Raw genomic sequence first — 19,032 nt, forward strand, 5'->3', positions numbered from 1 at the left:
GAATGGAGAGAAGCCACTTACCCGACAGAGAGGAATGAAACACAAGGAGCAGAAAGAAGAGAAAAGGGTTTGGTTAGGTCGGACTTAAACCAGCGAGAACTTTAACATGTACAGTGCAATGCCCGTGTGACAGGCACAGATGCCTTATGTAGGCAGCATGGATTTACATAGTTACATAGACAGGAAGGATTGAGAAATGGTCCAGAGGCCCATCAACTTGACTCCTGGTTCTTTCCTTAAGATAATGAACAAAGAGACAGTTTAGAAGGAATTTCTTTACCTAGAGATTGTTTGGATGTGAAAATCTGCAACTCTTTCCCCCAAAAGGCTGTTGATCTTGGATCCATTCAAATTCATATTAGCTTTTAAAAGTCAACTGGATAGATATCTAAAAAGGAGGAATTTGCAGGGCTGTGCGGGAGATGAGAAAGATAGATACATCGCTTTTTGTTGTTTTTTATCAGCCGGGTGTCCGACACATTCAGAAACCTATCACTGTGCTCAAGAGTATACAAACTAAGCTGAGAATTCCATGCATCCCACTTGCATCAGCTAAAACCGCATGGCTTTCCCACTGTCCAGTAAGCTTTCCCACTGCTTGTCCAGCTAGGACCAACCTACCTGAGCCAGGCAGGTCCACAGTATTCCAGAGCTTTGGCTTTCAGGTTAACAGGAGCTGAGTGAGATGACTCCCTGCCTCAGTGACTGGTCTACCCTTCAAGGTCCTGATGAGCTGGGCTGGGCTGTGCTGTCATCAGCAATGCCCTGGAATACTGTGGACCTGCCTGGCTCAGGAACCGGACTACTGAGACTGCCACAGAGGCTCGATTCTGACATTCCTTTGCCAGGCACCCTGGAGCCAGTTCAGCTTCAAGGAGACCCTCCTTACGGATAAATGGACCTGAAATGTGTGACTCTTTCAAAGAGCAGCACAGACAGGATGGGCCAAAAGGCCACCTTGTGGGCTGTAAATTTCTATTGTTCTATAGGAGAATTTCACCTCCCCACCCTACTCACCTCACAACATTCACCTACACATCTCCTCTCGATGTCAGCCACTTCAGAAACTAGAGGATAAAACCTTTGAGATTCCTTAAATTAGTACCAAACTGGCACTACATTAAAGACAATCTAAAGTGCTGTCAAAAAGCTGGGTAATGAGATGGACCTTGAACAAGGTGAGGAAGGGAGCCAGTCCGAGGGACTGTGAGATGGGGGCAGATAGGCTGAAAGGCTATTGTTTTGATATTGTTTTATAGTGTTGAGGGTAGGACAAAATGGATGGTGGTCATATTGTAGGGCTGTGCCCACTGCGCGAAGGGAGTGGCTGGGTCGGTAGGGTTTGAGGAGGTCGCGGAGGTAAAGTGGGACCCTGGAGGGATTTAAAGACGAGGACGAGGATCTTTGAGACAGGAGCCAACATTAGAAAGAGGGTATTGCTGGAAGAGACTAGTTCAAACTGTTTAACACTCCAGTGATTTGATGTTGTGTATTGCGAGGTTGCTCACTGCTTTGTGTTAGCTCAGGGAAGGCAAAGCTTTACTGAGTCTAAGCTTCTTAGCTCAGTGTAGACACAAAATATATCCAGGTCAGCATCTCGTATTACCAAATGGCCATCAGTGTGGAAGGCCTATTAATATTGAGGTCCTGTTCAGTTGGACATTAAATTGGCTGCCAAGTTCACCTACAGAATACACAGTCACTGCACTTCACAGTAAATCCTGTGAAGTACTTTGAAGCATTCTCCCGCAATGATGATTATTATTAACATATTTTTGCCCACAAAGGAAAGATGCAGTCAATTCACTTTACAGTCTATTTTGTGAAGCACTTTGAGATGTCTCGAAGGCGTGGTAAGGCGATGTAAGGATTATTATTGTTATCATCATCATTCCTGAACAACTTTCTCTGATCAGTTCATTCTCCTCCCATCTCTTCTGCCATTCATTAGGCCACAAGAAGACAACAACAAGTTACATTTATATAGAACCTGTCACCATATAAATATGTCCTGAGGCACTGGACAGTTAAGGGTTTGCACCAGAGCTGGGGGTTAGCATCAAGAGGATTGGCGTAGGGGAGTAGGTTTGGGCGTGTGGCCAAAGGCACAGTCAAAGAGGAAGGTCTTGAGAGAGACAGTCAGAGAGCTGGTGAGCTGGCCTATAGCAGAGCGATCTGCTAATCAGAAAGGACGTCACTCTGGCCTCTTTCGCTGATGTGTAATGCATGAGGATTACAGAAGAAGGAAGCAATCCAATTAATGCAGCACATCAGGCTGCTATTTCTACTATACACCTACTGTAAATTCTGAGGGATTGTCACAAGTACTGAGCCTATAAAATAAATGTAATGATTCACTCATAGCCCATGATAGGACGTGCCACATCGATTTAAAAATCCTCACACTCGTTTTCAAATCCCTTCATGCCCTGGCACCTCCCTACCTCTCCCACCTGCTTACAACAACAACAACAAGATTCCATTTAATGAGCGCCTTTCACGTCGGGAGGACATCCCAAGGCACTTAACCCCCAACCCACAACTCACTGCCTCTGCTCGACCGGCTCCAACCTCCTGCATGTCCATCGTGCCCTCTGTTCCACCATTGATGGCTGTGCTTTCAGCCACTACGCTCTGAAACTCTGGAACACTCTTCCTCTATCCCTCCTCCACCTTGCCGCTTTGACAGTACCTACTGTCACCTCCCATCAACTCCCATCCGCTACTATCAAGCTCTGGGATGAGGGGTGCTGTATAATTGCAAGCTGTTGTTGTATGATGTAGTCATACAGACCAGGAAACTCCCAGGCTTTATCTGTAGCCTCTCAGTCAGGTCAGAGCCCCTAAAACTTGATCAATCACAGCTTCGAAATAACAATATAGAATTAAAAAAGTGCCAGAAGCTTTATTCGTGAAAGGGCATTTGGCTTGTGAATGAACCGGCTGCCACAGGTGGTGGAAATGACAGCAGAATACCGCATATCCGCAGACCTACTATCCATCTAGAATACCTGTTTAGGTGGAAAAATTAATGATGAAAGATTCCATGTCACTGAATGAGAAGGGAATTTCTCCCTATGTCTTGGCCAATAATCCTGCAGATTAATTGATCGTACACTTAATTTCAACCAAGAACGAGTTGCATTGATATAGCAACTTTCACGCAGGGCAGGGTCTCAAACTGTTTAAAGGATTGTAAGGACACTAGCAAAACCCTTGTTTTGCCCTTGTTGTACACAAATACAATTCACATGCATTAATAATAATAATAATCCTTGCATTTGATATAGTGCTTTAGAACATTTTCGAGACGCCTCAAAGCGCTTCACAGAATATACTGTAAAGTGAATTGAATACATATTTTGTGGGCGAAATATGGCAACAAATTGCACACAGCAGTGTCCGAAAAAACAGTCGTGGATTAAATGACCAAGTTATTATTATTATTTTTTTAAGGGGTGATTACCTCCCCGGAAAAGTGATCTGCTGAGTTAGAAACAAGAGTTCTACCAAATGACGCACAGGATAAATAGAGTAAGTGTAGAATAAATGTAGTGTAAGTAAAGGCTGGGTGCATCTCAGTTCGGATGTCTCTCAGTTGGGATTTCAGGAGCAGAAAGCCTGGCTATGTAGATGGGTCTATACAGCTGCTTATCGACATTATCAATGAATCTTTATCCATGTTTTTGAATGGAAGGATCAGAGCCGAGGCCACAGTGCAAGTCCACAAGTTGCAACGAGTAGAAGTGAAGATATAAAAGTGATGCTGAACTGAATAGAAAAGACACTGGGAGGTGAGAGAGGGGAGCAAGAATGTTTAGGAAGTGAGAAGGGATTTTCTCCTGGTGACCTGGCCAACAATCCCCCCCCACCCCAAATAAAATTAAAAATAAAATAAAATTGGCTGTTTGTGGGACTGGCTGTGTGCAAACTGGCTGCCGTGCTTCACCCACAAAATACACTGTCAAGGCATCAAATAAATGCAAGGATTATTATTTGAATCTGAAAAGAGTTTAAGAGGGAACATTCAGAGGAGCAATGATCAAATATAAACATTACCAACACAAAAAATAAAAAGTTGTGATAGAGAGACATAGAAGAGAGGAAAGAGAGGGGGAGAGAGAGGAAGGGAGAGGTGGGAGGAGATAGGATGAGGAAAGGAAATCTCTCTCTTTCTCCAGATTATTTGACTCCATTCTGTGGAGCACATGACTATAATAATAATAATAATAATCCATGCATTTGATATAGTGCTTTTCACGTCTTCAAGACATCTCAAAGCACTTCACAGAATATACTGTAAAGTGAATTGACTGTATATTTTTGTGGGTGAAACGTGGCAGCCAATTGCACACAGCAGAGTCCCACAATCAGTTGTGGATTGAAGTGACCGATTGATTTTTTTTTCTCTCTTGAGGGATTATTATCAGGCATATGTGGTAAGGAAACTTGCCCAAGGTTTCACCCTGGCGGGAATCAAACCCAGATCTCTCGCTTGAGAGGTGAGTGCTCTAACCACTGAGCTACAGTACTCCACATGTATATTTTGCCCACAAAATACACAGTCACTCCACTTTATAGTATATCCTGTGCAGCGCTTTGAGACATCTCAACAAGATGATAAGGTGCCGTATCAAATGCAAGGATTATTATTATTATTATTATCATTATTATTATTGCAGCCTGTCACAGGCTTTGACATTGGAGATCCTGGGTCTCAGTAGGACATTGCGATCCAGTAACCTGAGCAACCAAATAAGAGGAATTTGGAACGTCGCCACGGAGAGAGAAACAGTAACAGTGAAACCGGAATAAGACAAAATCCAGTTACATATCAAGTGACACACACGATGATCCACATTACTATTAGCTGAGTTACCACAAAATTCACATGAGGAACCAAATATTTATATATATATATATATATATTTATATAGAACGTTTCATTACTTTCAGTCTTGAAATGTGGATTTCTTCTCCACCATTTCCATTCCCCACCCTCCACTCTCTCACCCTCCACCCTCTCACCCTCTGCATTCCCACCCTCTCACCTGCCGCACTCCCACTCGCCGCACTCCCACCCTCTCACCCTCCATTCCCCACCCTCCAATCTCAGAACATAGGAACATAAGAATTTGCTGGTGAAAGAAGTCCATCTAATTCATCTTCATCTTCCACCATCCTGGCAGTTGCTTGACATGCTGTGTCCCAAACTATAAACTGTATCCTGAGATATTATTTTCTAATAGAAATCTATCCAATTTGTTCTTGAAACAAACAATAGTTTCTGCTTCCACCGTCTCCCTTGGGAGTCTGTTCTATCAGTTCACTCCTCGCTCACTGAAGTATTGTAGATTTGTTCTGAATTTATCCCCCTTCAATTGCAGGCCATGTCCTCTGCTTCGAATCTCTTTCACTCTCCGTTCCCCCTCCACTCTCTCACCCTTCATTCTCCACTCTCTCACCCTCCATTCCCCACCCTCCACTCTCTGACCCTCCATTCCCCATTCTCGCCTCCTCCTTCTCCTCCTCCTTCTCCTCCTCTCCCCTATCCCCTAACACTCTCACCTTCTCTGCAGACATGCTTGTGCGCGGGCAGATAGAAGCACGAGAGGTGTTCAGACTTCTGGGGAGTCCAACAGACCAATGTATCAGGTGATTTAAGGTAATTACATTAGTGGAAAATAGTGGAATAAAAAAAATAACTTCAGCCCCCAGGCTACCAGGAGCCACAGACAAACGCAGGCACGGATAATCCAGCAGAAAAAAACATGAGGAAGATAATCAGCTTTGTTTCAAGTCCTGGCCCTGCCCTGCAACACAGCCCCAAGCCTGTCTGTCAGACTAAAGCTCTCCTCTAGTGATCACTAGTGTAGGATCCACCATAGACCTGCAGAGAGAAAGGGAGGGAGGTGGCAGATAAGCCTAATTAATCAGTGTTCCAGCCTGGCTAAGCCAGCAGCTCACTCATCTCTGAGTTATATGGTTGTGGGTTCAAGTCCCACATCAGGATGTTGGGTGCCCAGTCTAGGCTGATGCTCCAGTGCAGTGCACTTTGAATGAAATGTCAAACCTGTTTGGGTGGATGCTAAAGATCCCACAACACTGTTTGAAAAGAGAAGAGAGTTTTCTCCCAGTGTCCTGCCCAACAATCCACCAGACTGTCATTGTGGGACCTTCCTAGTGCAAGTGGCCACCATGTTTCACTACACTTGATAGTTAGTACCTGTGAGGCTGTAGGGGATGTTTCAACACTACAATAATGTCAGTTCTATTTCTGTGTATCTTTGACCACCTGATAAAGGCTTATGTCCGCTTTCTCCTGCTGTTAAGGCATCACTGTCTATCACTGTAGGCCTTCTGAAGACACAACTAAAGCTGCATAACATAACCACAACAAACTTATCCATTTAGATTGCCAACCAATCCAGAGAAATTCCAGTCTCTCCGGGCAAATTGGCTTTCAGCTCATGAGCCATCACTAATATGACATCAATGTCTATCCCAATCTCGAGAGTAGTAATATTACTGTGTAATACTGTGGATCAGATGAACATTACTCAAGAATACTTGCAGATGTTACTCTGACATTTGCAGAGAAGTCATTTCATGCACTGCCTGGCTCATGCTTCTCCATTTGCTTAATCAACAGATCACAGGAGAGGTTCTGATGACCCCCTCAACTCATGTGATAAATAATAAAAATTCTTACATTTGGTACAGCAGCTTTTGTGTCGGGAGGACATCCTAAAGTGCTTCAGAAATTATACTGTAACTTGGAGTGACTGTGGGTTTTGTGGATAAACACAGCAGCCAAATGACGCACAACAATATCCCACAAACATCCTAACCTCATCCTTCCAGATCCTCTCATCACAGCACCATCCCATCCCCCAGATAAAATTGGTCATTGACTTTGTGGCTGTAGGTGGGACATTGGTATATGCAAGTCGGTTGCTGTGTTTACCTACAAAATATACAGTCACTACACTTTACAGTAAATCCAGTGAATCGCTTTGAGACATCTTCCTGATTTGGAAGACAATATGTTAATTGTAAGGACTAATATTATTATAATAATGAGACTGAAAAGAGTAGGAACGAAGACAAGAAAAATGGAGATATATTGCACATTGCGGTCTTACTCCAATACACTATAATACACAATCCGATACAATTCTTAGACTTCGCCATCGTGCCACTGATTCCCCAATTATTTTCCTCTTTTTAAGTCTTGTTGATTAAAACACCAATTAACATGTTGGAGATCCAATAAGATTATGTTGAAGGGAACATCAGTTGAATGAGGTTTTCCTGAACACAACTTGTGTTGTACTTGATTTCTGCCACTGGGTTGCATCGGTTGGCTTTGTAAATAATTATTCTAATAATAATAATCCTTGCATTTGATATAGCCCCTTATCACATCTTCGAAATATCTCAAAGCTCTTCACAGAATATACTGTAAAATGAATTGACTGTATATTTTGTGGGTGAAACACGGCAGCCAATATGCGCACAGCAGTGTCCCACAAACAGTCCTGGATTCAGTGACCAAATTATTATTAATATTTATTTATTTGATGGAGCAAGAAGAAGGTGAGTTGACATCCAAGGCGTAACAAACCAAATTATTATTTTTTTTTAAGGGATTATTAAACCCGGAAAAGCGATTCACCAATCGACTAACAACTGGGTTCCTACTTACTGTTAGGTAAACGGAAGCGTGTAGAGTAAGGAAACTTGCCTAAAGTTTCCCCCGGGAATCAAACCCAGGTCCTGTCGTTTGCAAGGCTAGTGCTCTAACCACTGAGCTATAGGATGGCACAAATGGCATAACATTCATTGGTCATTATTAGTTACAGCTGAAAAGCATCACAATGACTGAGAGATCATAAGAGGCTCAGATGAAGAGGACTCTTCGGACCATCTGATATCATCCTTCCAGAATACCACCCGACCATCCACCCATGACAGTCCTCCCAAGCTGTTTCTTAAACGAGTCCCAGCGTCATGGCCTCAGACACCCTTCCTCGTAGCCTGTTACAGATTTGCCACTTGCTTTCCCAGTCTTGATTATCCCTGGATTTGCATTTGATATCACACCTTATCAAGTCTTTGAGACATCTCAAAGCGCTTCATAGAATATACTGTAAAGTGAATTGACTGTATATTTTGTGGGTGAAATGCAGCAGCCAATTGTGCACAGCAGCGTCCCACAAACAGTCGTGGATTAAGTGACTAAATTATTACTTGTTTTTTATATATTTTTTTGAAGGATCATTATTCCTGGAAAAGCGATCCGCCAATCGACTAACAACTGGGTTCCTACTTACTGCTGGGTAAACAGAGGCGTGTGGAGTAAGGAAACTTGCCCAAACATTTCACTGTGACAATCTGTGGCACAGTCCCAGTGGGACCTATCTGGAATCACTGAACTCCCAACAAAAGCAATTGACTAAAGGGAGTTTCTCCAGGTGTCCTGGCCAACAATTTTCCAGCTAAACTGGACGTGCACTTTATGGGACCTCGCTGTGTGCAAATTCTCTGCCTACAAACACAGTCACTATACCCGACAGCAATTACCTGCGAAGCATTTTGACGTTACAGGCCCGCCATCAAATTCAGGGATTATTATTATTAATAAAAATAGTATCAGGAAATTCAAGAGGAAAGAGAGAAGGGCACAGAAATGATAGGCCAGTTAGCTTAACAACTGTAAGAGAGAAAGGGATTTGAGATCTTTACACAGGATCGTTCAGTGATGTTCTCAAGAGGCTGTAAAGAGTGCTTGAGAGAAACATAGGAACATACGAATTTGCTGGCGAAGGAAGACCAAGGTCCATCTAGTTTGCTTTCCACCATCCTGGCAATCACTTGACATCATGTCCCAACCAAATAGTGTATCCCGAGATATTATTTTTTAACAGAAATCTATCCAATTTGTTCTTGAAACATCCATAAGTTGACCACTCGCTCACTGAAGTAGTGTCTCCGCTATTGCTATTGCTCATCAATAATGGGGAGGAACTCATTGGGGAGGTACCTGTTTCTCCAGCCTTTGTTTCTGAGCCGTTACACTTTCATCGTCCAGAATACTGCAAGGCAACAAAGATGTGTTAGTTACCAGTCAACTACTCAGCATCAGGAAACAATACTAAAATTAATTAATATGATAACATTTCAAAAGAGAATTGGACATGTACTTGAAAAAGAAAAATTTACAGGGCGATGGGGTAAGAGGTGGGGAGTGAGATTAGTTGGCAGGTCTTTCAAACAGCCGGCACAGGCACGATGGGCTGAATGCCCTCCTTCGGTGGTGAAAGATTCCATGATCCTATGATGATGATAATAATAAGAATGAGAATTCTTGCGTTTGATATAGCGCCTTATCACGTTGTCTCAAAGTGCTTCACAGAATATACTGTAAAGTGGAGTGACTGTATACTTTGTGGGCCAGCAGTGTCCCGCAAACAGTTGTGGATTGAGTGACCAAATTATTATTAATTATTTATTTATTTATTTTGGAGGGATTATTACCTCCAGAAAGCGATCCACCCAACGACTAACAATCCCACTTACTGATAGGTAAACAGATTACCCGCTTGCCACACTTCACCTGCTTTCATTTATCCAGTGCTTTTCAACCATACCAACCTGTCTGCTCCTCCATTCAGCGGGCACAGGCCTTCTTCATGTCCATCGCCCTGCCCGCCCTACCATTGACACACCGGCCTTCAGATTTTCTGTCCCCACTCTCTGGAAATCCATCCCGGAGCCCCTCTGCCTTGCTCCTCCCTTGGCTCCTTCAAGGCCCGTCTCAAGACCTTCCTCTTTGACCATGCCTTCGGCCACAATCCCACCCCCACTCCCTGACATTGTGTGTAAACCCTTAACTGTCAAATGCTTTGGGACATCCTTCTGACGTGAAAGGCACTGTATATAAATGTAATTTGCTGCTGTTGTTGTTTCACTTAAAACAAACATCTGGAAGCGCTTTAGAAAAACGTTTGATTAGATACAAAGTGAATGTTATTCTGAAGGCAACTAATCCACATCAGCAACAACAACCTACAGTCAATGAAATGAGTAACGGATTCACTTGAATTTGCAGTAAGTTTGATAAATGAGGAGGAGAAAATAAACCGGGAGAGAGACAGAGACTTCACTCTTCGTTGAAGTGTGGAATTCTCTGAGGAGGAGATTGAAAGAGCAAAGGGATAAATCCATACTTGGGATGAAAGGGCAACAGGAGAGGTAGAGAGGGAGACAGTTCAGGGATTTGTAAAGGGAGATAGTGTTTCCCAGGGATTCCCCGGATGTCAGCCAAGTTCACTTGGTAAAATTTTTACCTCTGAATCAGAAGGACTCTGAACTCCAGTGCAATGCATTGTCAGAGGTGCGAAAGGGTAGCAGCTTTATAACAATAATAATCCTTGCATCTGATATAGCACCTTATCACATCTTCAAGGTGTCTCAAAGCACTTCACAGAATATACTGTAAAATGGAGTGACTGTGCACTTTGTGGTCGAAATGCTGAGAAGAGGTCTCAACAGAACCTTACCTGTTGTTGTTGATGAGTAAGTTCCTCTGGGGATGAGTCTCTGGCTCGTTCGTGGCATGAATCGCTGATTTAGGATTTTCTACAACTTTTGACCAGAAGATGGTGTACTCCGCAAGAGCAGCCGCCATGAGCAGAGGGTGCGTCTCGGCTGCACTCCCAGCCTCGTCTGAACACCAGTCACTGCTGGAGACAGGACTCTAGCCAGCCTGCCCCATCAGGTGGCCTCTCAGCAGAACATGACACCAGCTCATCAGCACACAGTGTGTTGCTGGGCATCCTGATTAATACCACATATCAAAATTGAAGGTACCAGAGCAGGGTGGACAGAGGTATAGAGTGACGATCATCAGGTGTGTCTCAGGCAGCTTCGAGTTAACAAGTGGTGTTCCCGGGTTCTTCTGTGTGTAATTGACTGCCGCGTTTCACCCACAAAATACTCAGTCAATTCACTTTGCAGTGTATCCTGTGAAGCGCTTTGAGACGTCTCGAAGACGTGGAAAGGCGCTATATCAAATGCAAGGATTATTATTATTGTTATTCCCCAGGTGTCAGTCTGGCTCAGTTGGTAGCACTTTCGCCTCTGAATCAGAAGATTCACACGTCAGGACTTTGATCTCATGTATAAGGCTGACACTCCAGTGCAACGCTGGGGGATGTGCTGCATTGTCAGAGGAGCCATTCTTCAGATGAGACGTTAAACCAATGTCCCATCTGCCTGTTCAAGGAGATCTTGAAGACCCCGCAACACTATTTTAAAAGAGAAGGAAGTTTCTTCCCAGTGTCCTGGCCAACAATCCTCCAGATAAAATTGGTCACTTACTCTAAGGCTGCGTGTAGGAGACATTGCTGTGCACATATCGGCTGCTGCGTTCATCTACAAATACACCGTAGCTGCACATTACAGAAAAACTCTTTGAGTTGTTTGAATGTTACAGGCGCTGCATGGAAATATTCTGAGTATAATAATTATTGTTATTATAGTCCTGTAGCTGAGTGGTTAGAGCACTCGCCTCGCAAGCGAGAGGACCTGGGTTTGATTCCCGGGCCGGGCGAAACATTGGGCAAGTTTCCTTACTCCACACTCCTCTATTTTTCCTAGCAGTAAGAAGGAAGCCGGTTGTTAGTCGCTTGACGGATCGCTTTTCTGGGACAATTTAAAAAAAAATTGGCCACTGAGTCTGTGACTGTTTGTGAGGCATTGCTGTGTGCAATTGGCTGCTGCGTTTCACTCACAAAATATAGTCAACTTAATTTACAGTATATTCTGTGAAGCGCTTTGAGACATGTTGAAGACCTGATAATTATTATTATTATTATTACTGGAGCCTGTCACTGGGTTTGACACTAGAGATCCTGGGTCTCAGTAGGACATTGGGATCTAGTAACTTGAGAAATCAAACAGTTAGTTTCCTCTCTTCAAATATTAATGGACCATCTGTGGCGAATGTCAGCCACTTTGACCCAGAGAGTGACTTGCTGAGCCAAGCTGACACCAACACTTTGACCATTTAGCTTGTTACTTTGACTTACACTTTGGCTCGACTCTGGATCAGAAGATCGTGGGTTCAGGACACACATTGGGACTTAAGTTTACAATCTAGGCTGGGCTGGGGAGGGTCCAACCTTCTGCTGTGGAGGGCCGGAAGCTGGATTTGAGAAACATCCGTGGGTCTCATAAGTAATATTGATCCTGATTGACCAGTGTCGCCTTCCGGGAGGAGCCTGAGGCCCTGGTGATTGTCTCCTGATTGGTTCAGGGCCTGTGTGTCAACTGTATTTGCTCGTTATTTGCTCGTCAAACAATGAAGTTGGATGTGGATCGTGGGCCGAATAATATGATCCCGTGAGCTGGTTGCGGCCCATGGGCCACCAGTTGGAACATCCTGGTCTAGGCTAACATATCAGTGTGGTGCTGGGGTGAGGGGTGGTGGGTGGTGGGAGTTGGGGGAAGAGTGCTACATTGTCAGAGACAGTGTCCTTCAAATAAGACATAAACTGAGATCCTGTCCAACTAAACAGGCCACGGTTGCAAAAGAGAAGAGAGTTTCTCATTTGGCCGATCATTTCATGGCTTCATGGTTGTCTGTGGGAAATTGCTGTGGGAAAATTCAATGGCGAGTTTGCCTACAAAATAAACAGTCACTAACTTGACAGTAATTACTGTGAAGCATTTTGTGATGCTATCAGTTCTTCCTTTATGTCTGGGAAGTGATGCCCCTTTGCTAGAGCACTCGCCTCGCAAGTGAGAGGACCCGGTGGGGGGGTGGGGTGGGGGGGTGGAAACCTTAGCCAAGCAATAAGTCGGAACCCAGTAAGTCGTCCAGAACCCCAGGAGAGAGAAACTCCCTTCTCTTTTCGAATAGCGCCATGTGATCTTTAATGTCTCATCCAAAGGACGGCACCTCCAACAATACAGCTCTCCCCCGCCCCCCCCCCCCCACCCCAGCGCTGCATGAGAGTGTCAGCCTCAGAAGGTGAGCTCAAAGTCTCCAACATGGGGCTTGCACCCAGAACCTTTTCTTCTTACTCAGAGGCGAGAGCAAGAGTGACTGAGCCAGGCTAACACCGGTTACACTGACACCTCATCTCTTCCCTGTTGTATCTACAATGATTTACTGTAGATTAATGGCTGTCAATCAGGACAGGGAGAGCTATGTTACAGACACTGAAATATTGCCAATACTCACTGTTCGGTCGTCCAGACTTCACGCAGGGTGTCCGATTGCAGAGGCATCGTTGGGGAGACCTTATGGGGGTGGGTGGGGCGCAGGGGGAAACGTCCTGTGGTTGAACGTCAGCTCAGACACCATACGGCTGACAGACACACAGATGTGATCAGCAGAGTGACTGATGATACTTAATAGGATTCCATCAGCTAACGAACTGACCTGGGAGGGAAACAGCAGAGATATGTTTTCTGAGCTGAGCTCTCTCCAGTAAAGCTCCTTCCTTTAAGAGTTCAGCACCGTGAGAGGCAAGCTGCTGCTGCTTAAACTCCGCACCTCCAATTGGTGGAACCATCGCTCAATGGGAAGTGACGTGTGCCTGAGCTGCGATCAGGAAGACAGTGGCATCGCTCCCACCCATTTCATGGTGAGATGCAGGGAGTTCTTGTACCACCTCGTGCTCAAACCTGCGCTTGTCAGATGTCGAATGACCAACTAGTGACTATCATCCTTGGAGGGAGTAAACGGGGTCTCCTTGGAGCTAAACTGGTTCTAAAGTGATCTGCCTGGTCTCTAGTCCGATTCCTGAGCCAGTCAGGTCCATCATATTCCAGGGCACTCACTGCTGATGACAGCACAGACTGGCTCATTGCCAGGACCTGGAAAGGCCAATCAGTCACTGGGGTCATGGAGTCATCCCACTCAGCTCCTGTTAACCCTGCAAACCAAAGCCCTAACGGAAAGTGGTCCTAGCTGGGCAAGCCAGGGAGAGAAAGCACATTCCATTCCAACAATCTATCTCTGGGATTTCCATGTGTAGGTGGTATGCATGGAAATCTCAGCTTAGTTTGGAGACTCTGAAGCATGGTGATGGGTTTCTGCGTGTGTCAGACACCCGACTGAGCAAAGAAAACATAGTTGAGGCAGAATCTGTATTAGCTTTTAAGAGGGAATTAGACAAATATCTACAAAGGAGAACAATTGTAAGGCAAGAGCAAAAGGCAGGAAAAAGAGACCAAATGGGTAGTTCAGAGAGCCACATGCACGATGGGCCAAATGGCCTCCTTCCCTGCTGTAAATTTCTATGGGTCCACAGTTCACTCCTTTGATACTTTGAATTCATATTCTGGGCTGACATTCCAGCACAGTATCTGGGGGATTACTGCATTGTCGAAGGTGCCATGGCTCTATTGAAAAGAGCCTTTTCTCTATTGAAAAGAAAAACTTTTCTTTCCCAGTGTCCTGGCCAACAATCCCCCAAATAAAATCGGTCACTCACTTCTTGCCTGTTTGTAGGGCATTGTTGTATATTGACTCTGGAGGGGGTTCAGTGAAGATTTACCAGACTGATACCAGGGTTTTAAAGGGTTAAATTACGAGGACAGGCTGCATAAACTTGGCTTGTATTCCCTTGAGGTTAGAAGGTTGAGGTTTGATCTAATTGAGGTGTTTAAAATAATAAAGGGATTTGATAGGGTAGATACAGAAAAAATATTTTCTGGTGGGGAATCCAGAACAAGGGACGTCATCTTAAAATTAGAGTCAGGCCATTTAGGGGCAGTTTTTCACCCAAAGGGCAGTGGAAATCTGGAACTCTCTCCCCCAAAAGGCTGTGGATTATGGTTGGATCCATTCACATTTTCAAGACTGAGGTGGATAGATGTTTGTTAGGTCAGGGGATCAAGGGATATGGGGCAAGGGGCAGGTAAATGGAGTTGAAATACAGATCAGCCATGATCTTATAGAATAGCAGAACGGGCTCGAGGGGCTGAATGTTCCCTCCCTTCTATGTTCCTATTTTCTATGCTGTGCGCAAATTGGCTATTGCGTTCACCTACAAAATACATAGTTACTACACATTACAGTAAATCCTGTGGAGGGCTTTGAGACATTTCAATGAAATAATGAGGCGCTACATCAAATGCAAACATTATTATTATCAAAATTATACAAAATCTTGCAAGACCCGTGGAGCTGGGCTGTCAATCCAACTGGAGTCAGAGAGGCACAGTACCGGATAGATCCACAAGATGACACCAAACACCAGCATTCATTCAGGCTCCAGAGTTAACTGCGGACCAGAGTCAGAGGCAAAATGTATCTCAGTCTGAGGACCATTTTGTCTTGAAATTTGAGACAAATTTCAGACAAATTTCGGTGCATTCCAGTTAGACGTTCTTCAATTCACTCTTTAATGTGTAGTTGGTTTACCAGTGGTTTTAACAAGGTAAAATTAAGCTTCCATATAAAGACTGGATTGAACTTTTAAGATAAAATGGCCTCACAGGCAAAGACAAGATGGAATTTCAAGTGTCACTGAATGGTCACGTCCCATAACACCCGCCGGAGACAGTAGGCCAAAGATTCAATCACTACACTTGAAAGAAATTCTCTCTCGAAGCACTCTGAGACGATTTGACGTTTCCAAAGCTTTCAGATTTAATTACTGTTTACAGTGAACGGCAAATCTGTGGAATAGCTCACACAGCGGATTGGAATTGTGCCAGTAAGGAATTTCTGAGGGACAGCTAATTGGAGAAAGATCAGTGAAGGGCCTGAGATGGATTAGAGTCAGAGAATTTCTCTATTTTCCTTGATGCCAACAATCGGTTCGAGTCCTTAACAAGTTTGAGTTCCTCTTAAAACAGCCAGGTCAACAACAACAACAAAATTTAAACAGCACGCTTCACACAGAGCAGCAGTGCGCAAATTGGCTGCTGCGTTTGTCTGCAAAAGACACAGTCACTGCACTTGATGGCATTTCCCGATGAAGCGCTGCGAGACATTTTTGTCTCCAGTGTAAGAATTATCTTATATCTCCTGATCTCCCCCCAGTGTGCAAACCTGGCCTAACATACAGCGCACCTGCAAAATATTACTGTAGCTGAAGTCCTAAAAGTGAAAAAGAGTGAAGAAAGTCAATTTGGAATGAACAAAAACTTCAACAGATTATAAAATTGGGTCTGTCTATCTGCAGCGATAATAAACATAACGTGTCATTTGCAACTTTGCCCAACAAGGGGAGCTGGTTGACAAGGAATTCTCAATTTAACAACAACAACCTGTATTTATATAGCGCCCTTCAAGTTGGGTAGTGTCCTGGAGTGCTTGACAGTGGCGGAGTCTGACCCTGAGCCGGGGGAGAGGGAGTGGGGAGGCGACCGTAAGCACAATCAAAAAGGAAGGTCTTTAGGCGGGATTTGTACTGTATATTATTGCTGAAGCTTCACTTCAATCAGGCTTTTCGACCACAAAACACAGTCAATTCGCTTTACCATATAGTCTGTGAAGCGCTTTGAGACGACTCGAAGACGTGATAAGGCGCTATATCAAATACAAGAATTATTATCATTATTTTATTATTATAATTCTTGCCTTTGATATGCTGTTGCTGAGACACCTTAAATTAAGGTCCTGTCTGCATTCTCAAGTGGGAGTTAGGGATCTGGTTATTACAGTTTCATTTGTAACCTGATCCCCCGGATTAATTTGTCATTCAGGTTTAATGTAAAATTCCTCGAGCAATCCTAACCTTTCACAACATTCAGCAAGTATCAGTGAGTCTGTTGTGAGCTGATAGACCGGTTTATAGAAGTCATAATAAAATAACAACTAGGTATATACAGTCACTACACTTTGTAGAGACTTTGTGAAGTACTTTGCTCAACATAATAGGCGCTCTATAAATGCAAGTATTATTCTTTTTTTATCATTAAATGAAACACATCTCAAAGTGCTTCACAGGGAATTGCTGTCAAGTATAGCGACTGTGTATTTGTAGACCAACTGTGTATCGGCAGCTCAATTTAAATACTACTACAAACAGCTAATAATAATAATCCTGCTGTTCGCAATTGATTACCGCGTTTCTCCCACAAAATACACAGTCAGTCTACTTCACAATATATTCTGTGAAGCACTTTGAGAAGTCTCATCGACGCAATAAGGCACTATATCAAATGCAAGTATTATTATTTTTGATATAGCGCCTTATCACGTCATTACGATGTCTCAAAGCGCTTCACAGAATATACTGTAAAGTGAATTCACTGTATATTTGTATTTGTGGGTGAAACATGGCAGCCAATTGCGCACAGCAGTGCCCCACAAACAGTCGTGGATTGAGTGACCACATTATTATTATTATTTTTTAAGGGATTATTACCCTTGGAAAACAATTCACCAATCGACTAACAATCCTACTTACTGTTAGATAAAGAGTTGTGTCGAGTAAGAAAACTTTCCTAAGGTTTTGCCCTGCTCGGACATCAAAACCAGGTCTTCTCGCTTCTGAGGCGAGCTCTCTAACCAATAAACTACAGGACTCCACGTGATGAAAAAATATGTTATCTGCGGGAATGTCAGCCCGACGCAGGGAGAAACCCGCTTCTCTTTTCCAATCATGCCACAGGATCATTCACATCCATCGTCATCCAGGTGGGACCTTTGACGTCACCCCCGACAAAACCCACACACTATGGATATTGCCTAATGATTTAGACTAAAACTGAAGAGTGAAGTTTCAACATTCTGCAAATTCTTAAAAAAGTTTAAAGCAATGGTCTTCAGCCTGAAAGCAATGAAGGATTTGAGGCCACCGGTTATTTTGATTTCCATGCGGTCAAAGATACAGCAATGAGTGACAAGCTTAAGTTAATGGTTTCAGTACGCAGAGACCTGCTGGAGTTCAGTACCCTGTTCTCTTAACTTGGATGACATCCAGTTTGGCTCGAACCAAGGTCACAGCTATAGATGCTGGCCTTGTGCAAGGCTCCTGCCAAGCATATGGTGCCAAGGTACAGGACGTCAGATGCTAATAGATTTCCAGGAAGCAGTCCTGGCAACAAACTGCAGAGCCTGTTGCTGGAGCGAGCTTTGCGGGCTGTTCCACCTGGTCCCTCTCCAGGTCACTCTGTATCGATTTCTACAAGAATCCGCAATCTGATGGAATCCACGGTTAGACTTGGTGTCCGGCCAATTGGCTTCTGAAGACAGGATAGCCTGTGTGCGTGGGATGAAACCTCAAACACTTTATTCACAACAATAATTACTCCCACTTGGTACAGCGTTGACACGTCTCATAGATCACTGCAGTTCAGTGTAGTGACTGCGTATTTGTATGGGAGCACCGCAGTCAATTTGCAAGCACAGCACTGTGACACAAACAACCATAAGTAGGAACCCTGTTGTTAGTCCATTGACAGATTGCTTTTCAGAGGCAATAACCTGGTAAAAACAAATTTGGTCACTCACTCCACGACTGTCTGTGGGACACTGCTGGGCGCAATGGGCTGCCGTGTTTTAAAGCAAGTTCAGCCAAAGGGAAAGGGCTACCCTTTCGCACCACTCCACAGCAGAGCTGTGACTGGTAAACAATTGCAACTTAAACCACTCTCTAACATGTGGATCATAAACCCTCAGTGGAACACATAAAAACAGGACATTTCACCCAAACAGAAACACAAGACGACAAGTGCTCAGGATTCATGTTGCTCCTAGTTTTGTTCTTCGCTCTGTTTGGTTTGCACCTGGTCCCTTGGGAGCTGTTGTAAGAATCCAGTGCTCAGATGTCGGGAATGTCAATCTGACTAAGTTATAATAGTAATAGACTAGAGTAATAATAATCCTTGCATTTGATGTGGCACCTTATCATGTCGTTGAGACGTCTCAAAGCGCTTCACAGGATACGTTTTAAAGTGAATTCACTATGTATTTTATGAGCAAATTGCGCACAGCAGCATCCCACCAACAGTTTTGGATAGAGTCACATTGGTAGAGCTCTCGCCTCTGAGTCAGAAGTT

The 19,032-nt window shown here is 44.0% G+C and overlaps 1 protein-coding gene across 6 annotated transcripts in view; it reads right to left on the minus strand.

The window, feature by feature from the left end:
• LOC103183893 (tubby protein homolog) overlaps nucleotides 1-19,032 on the minus strand; it is a 47,044-nt gene that overhangs the window by 22,606 nt on the left and 5,406 nt on the right. For 3 of the 6 annotated variants that reach the window (XM_042342124.1, XM_007901635.2, XM_042342126.1), the window contains exons 1-2: nucleotides 13,253-13,314; nucleotides 9,047-9,098 (exon numbers count right to left, since the gene is read on the minus strand). In XM_042342124.1, the coding sequence (XP_042198058.1) occupies nucleotides 9,047-9,098; nucleotides 13,253-13,299 (99 nt within the window). In that variant the 5' untranslated portion in view covers nucleotides 13,300-13,314. Of the gene's footprint in view, nucleotides 1-280; nucleotides 298-9,046; nucleotides 9,099-13,252; nucleotides 13,315-19,032 lie in introns of those variants that run through there. The other 3 variants (XM_007901638.2, XM_007901636.2, XM_042342125.1) reach the window with 2 other exon arrangements.

This window comes from Callorhinchus milii, unplaced genomic scaffold, assembly GCF_018977255.1.
Source record: "Callorhinchus milii isolate IMCB2004 unplaced genomic scaffold, IMCB_Cmil_1.0 Scaffold19, whole genome shotgun sequence".
In the NCBI taxonomy this organism is placed as follows: Eukaryota; Metazoa; Chordata; class Chondrichthyes; order Chimaeriformes; family Callorhinchidae; genus Callorhinchus; species Callorhinchus milii.